Consider the following 3,567-nt stretch of genomic DNA (forward strand, 5'->3'; position numbering starts at 1 on the left):
AACCTAAACTAGTCCATGCCTGGGATTACTTTGTGAGACGGACACCTTGTGGTAGATATGTGTAAACGCAATAAAAATCAATTTAACAGCTAGGATGGGCCATTTATTTTCATCAGTAAAAACAATCAAAGAATGAAGTCATTATTATATAGCCTGCTGTTTTATCAGGGGAGTAACAAGTCAGGTCAGGAAATAACTTTCTGCTCTTTATTTTGGCCCTCTATGATTTGTTTGCCAGAGGGAAAGTGTGTGTTTTTAATTTTGAGTCAGAATTGTTTTATTTACAAAGTTTCATCTGTTTCCTATTCACAGAATCGACAGGAAGAAGGACAAGGCAGAGAGGAAGATCCTTGACAGCCAGGAGAGAGCGTTCTGGGACGTTCACCGACCAGTGGTGAGTTAAACTTCAAAGCAGAAATGAACAAAGAATAAAATAAGATGGTCTGCTCTGTAAAGACGCAGCGTCCTAACGTGGGGGACAGAACAGTCAGTGTGCCATCTGACCCAGAAACACTTTGCCTTTTCTGCTGTCTCCCACAGCCGGGCTGCGTCAACACCACAGAGATGGACATCCGCAAGTGTCGAAGAGAGAAGAACCCACACAGGGTGAAAAAGGTGACAGACTGGACACATTTCTTCGTCTTTTTCTAAATGTGTCATTGTACAGCTGCTCCACATGACGTTCTCGACCCATGGAAATCACAGATCTCGTTTTCAAGTGAGGCCTGCGAAGCAGCCTAAACATGGATGTTTTTTGGATTGTGGGAGGAAACCGTAGTAACCAGGGAAAACCCACAAAGTGGGGGTGTGCAATTTTGTTATTGATCCAATACCAAGTAAATACAGAGCTAGTATATTGACAGTACTGATACAGATACTTGTCTTGTTCACTGAACAATTTTGCCTTTGGTTGTGATAAAACACAGGACAAATATTTTAGCAAACGTAATGTTTTGTATTAACAAACTACAACAATATAAAACAATGTAACAGTAAAATATTCCTCAATTATCTTCTACTACACATTTTTTTAATAAAATGATCTCATCACACTAGCATCGACCMAATACAAATGCTAATTTTGGTGTCGCTAGTATCAATACTTAGATTGATTGAATTATAGCCCCTTGTAAAATTAGCCTTAGCATTACTGGTTAGCAATCAGCATGTAATCATTCTTAGCTACACCACAACAAATTTCATTTCTATAAGTCCTAAAATGGCTGAATTTTTTGATTAGCATTTAGAATTTGGTAAAGATTGTATTGGCTACATTTCCACTAAAACTTTTGTGGTCAATCTTTGCATCTTTGCTATGGCCACAACATTTAAACTCATTTCAATTAATTTCAGTTAAAGCCATTTGGAATTAGCTGCGGTGACCATCTTCAGTTTTCGAAATCCAGAGTGTTTTCTTTTTTTTTTGTATGTGCCCCCTAAAAAAACGCCATGGTCACCCCTTGTAAAAAAAATTCTAGCGCTGCTCCTGCCTATCACACAGTAAGATCCCAGGCCCGACCTGGGGCTTGAACCCTGGATCTTTTTGCTGTGTGGCAACAGTGCTAACCACTAATCCACCCTTCTGCCATTTTACTTGTTTTATCCCAACCTAAGATGGATTCCAATTTCATTTTGTATTTCTCAAATCACCTTCAAGCCTTTAGGCTCACTCAGGCCCACTCAGTCCCCCAATGCAACACTGAAACCTGGTCCCACAACAATCACCCCATATACCACAGCTGAGGGAAAAACAATAATGACAGCAAAGCCCAACATATCTCTTCCCTCATCCTTTGCAGTCGGTCTATGGGGTACCAGATGACGGCCAGAGCCAGCCAAGTCCGGTCCACATAAGCTCCCAGCCAGCCAGGAAGCCCACCAAAGAGGACGTTCAGAAGGAGGTAAATCACAGCAAGAGCATTATTTTCTATAGATCATTACCACCATCTTTCCTCTCTCATCCATCACGGCGACGGTCAGAGACACAGACTGATGAGCTGTTCCCTTATTTARCCTCCTCATTTCTCTTCCTTCTCTTCCTCCATCAGATCACCTTCTTGAACACCCAGCTGGACCGACACTGCATGAAGGTTTCCAAAGTGGCCGACAGTTTGATGACCTACACGGAGCAGTTCATGGAATACGACCCGTTTGCATCGGTGGTGGAGCCCTCTAACCCCTGGGTTAGTGACGACACAACCTTCTGGGACGTGGAGACGAGGTGAGGCTGGAGAGGGCGCGATGAGAGTTCAACAGTGATGTGTTGCAGTTAGAAGGAGCGTGTTCCACATCTTAAATGAGTTCTAATGCTGGCGTTCCCAGAGGTCCAGTATGTACCAACATGTTGGTCTTGTCCCTCTGCGGGCTGTGAGAGGAAATTAGGAGCAAGAGATTGCATTTTATTATTTTTTTTATTTTTTTTTAGTCTCCCTTGCTCTGTTTTGTTTCGCTCTGAGCAGCCGCGATCCCAGCCAGCAGCGAGTGAAGAAGTGGGGGTTCTCCTTGGAGGAGGCGCTGAGGGACCCAGCAGGACAAGACCAGTTCCTGAAGTTTCTGGAGTCAGAGTTCAGCTCAGAGAATTTACGGTGAGACGGCCACTCAGCTCAAGAGTTTGATGATGTTTATGTATTTATCCTGATGTTCCCTTGAAGGGGGGAGGGATTTTCCAGACACACGGTTCAGTTCCAGACCACAACCATGTGTGTTACCTTCAGCTGTTGGGGAAAAACTAGCCTGGCCCTTGCCTTCCTTCGCAGTTCTGCTCAATTCTAGTTTTCCTTTTCTGCTCTGTCTGGTATTTCTCCCATTTGGATTTCTCCAGTAGAATTTCAACCGGGCCAATCAGAGAACAGGAGGAGGAGTTGTGAACGACGATGCCAATTTTCTGTGCCGTTTTGGTCTGCTTGTAGTTTAGCAATGAGAAGAAGTGAATGAAGCCAGTCCGTGTTGATAAGGCTTCCAAATTAAATTAAATTTGTCTCACAAAGCCTGAAGCACTAATTTACAGCCATCTTATTTGGCTCGGTGCTTCTCTCTTCTCAGCAGATGGTTGTTTAGAGCCCAGGCGATTTCCGGTTAGCTTCCTTCACAGTCAAGCTGATGCTCTACATGTCTAACGGCCAAACGTTAGCGATGGGATACATCCAGTAGATTCAATCGTTTTAAACTTCAACTTCAACCCTCCGTACAAAGCAAAGTGTGGGACAAGGGGCTGGTTTTAACCAGGCTCGGAAAAAAAACCTGTACATACCAAAAATAATTTTGACTTTGCATCATAGCTTAACTAAACGCTGCAGACTTGAGCTCCAGAGAGGAGCGCTGCGTTTAGGCTGCTTCACATGAATACCACAGGAGATTCAAGGATTTCTCATGACACATGCATGAATGAGTCAAAGCAACAATCTGGGTGTGTTTTTTATGAGGCAATGTTGTTATAACAATAACAATAGATGCACATTAATTTCATAAAGTAACAGTTCAGGGGTCTCATTTATAAAGGATGGCGTGGAAACCATACTAAAAGTGAACGTACGGCCAAAAGGCGGAAATGGCGTACGCCAAAAAAAA

General features: G+C 43.1%; 1 protein-coding gene across 5 annotated transcripts in view; it reads left to right on the forward strand.

Annotated features, from left to right (window-relative positions):
* Positions 1-3,567, forward strand: part of LOC106520284 (regulator of G-protein signaling 6) — a 48,122-nt gene that overhangs the window by 37,546 nt on the left and 7,009 nt on the right. For 4 of the 5 annotated variants that reach the window (XM_014012263.1, XM_014012271.1, XM_014012281.1 and 1 more), the window contains 5 exons: positions 313-394; positions 541-615; positions 1,800-1,901; positions 2,049-2,221; positions 2,460-2,585. In XM_014012263.1, coding sequence (XP_013867717.1) covers positions 313-394; positions 541-615; positions 1,800-1,901; positions 2,049-2,221; positions 2,460-2,585 — 558 coding nt within the window. Of the gene's footprint in view, positions 1-312; positions 395-540; positions 616-1,799; positions 1,902-2,048; positions 2,222-2,425; positions 2,586-3,567 lie in introns of all 5 variants that reach the window. The other variant, XM_014012300.1, reaches the window with a different exon arrangement.

Source organism: Austrofundulus limnaeus, unplaced genomic scaffold, assembly GCF_001266775.1.
Source record: "Austrofundulus limnaeus strain Quisiro unplaced genomic scaffold, Austrofundulus_limnaeus-1.0 Scaffold2, whole genome shotgun sequence".
Lineage (NCBI taxonomy): Eukaryota > Metazoa > Chordata > Actinopteri > Cyprinodontiformes > Rivulidae > Austrofundulus > Austrofundulus limnaeus.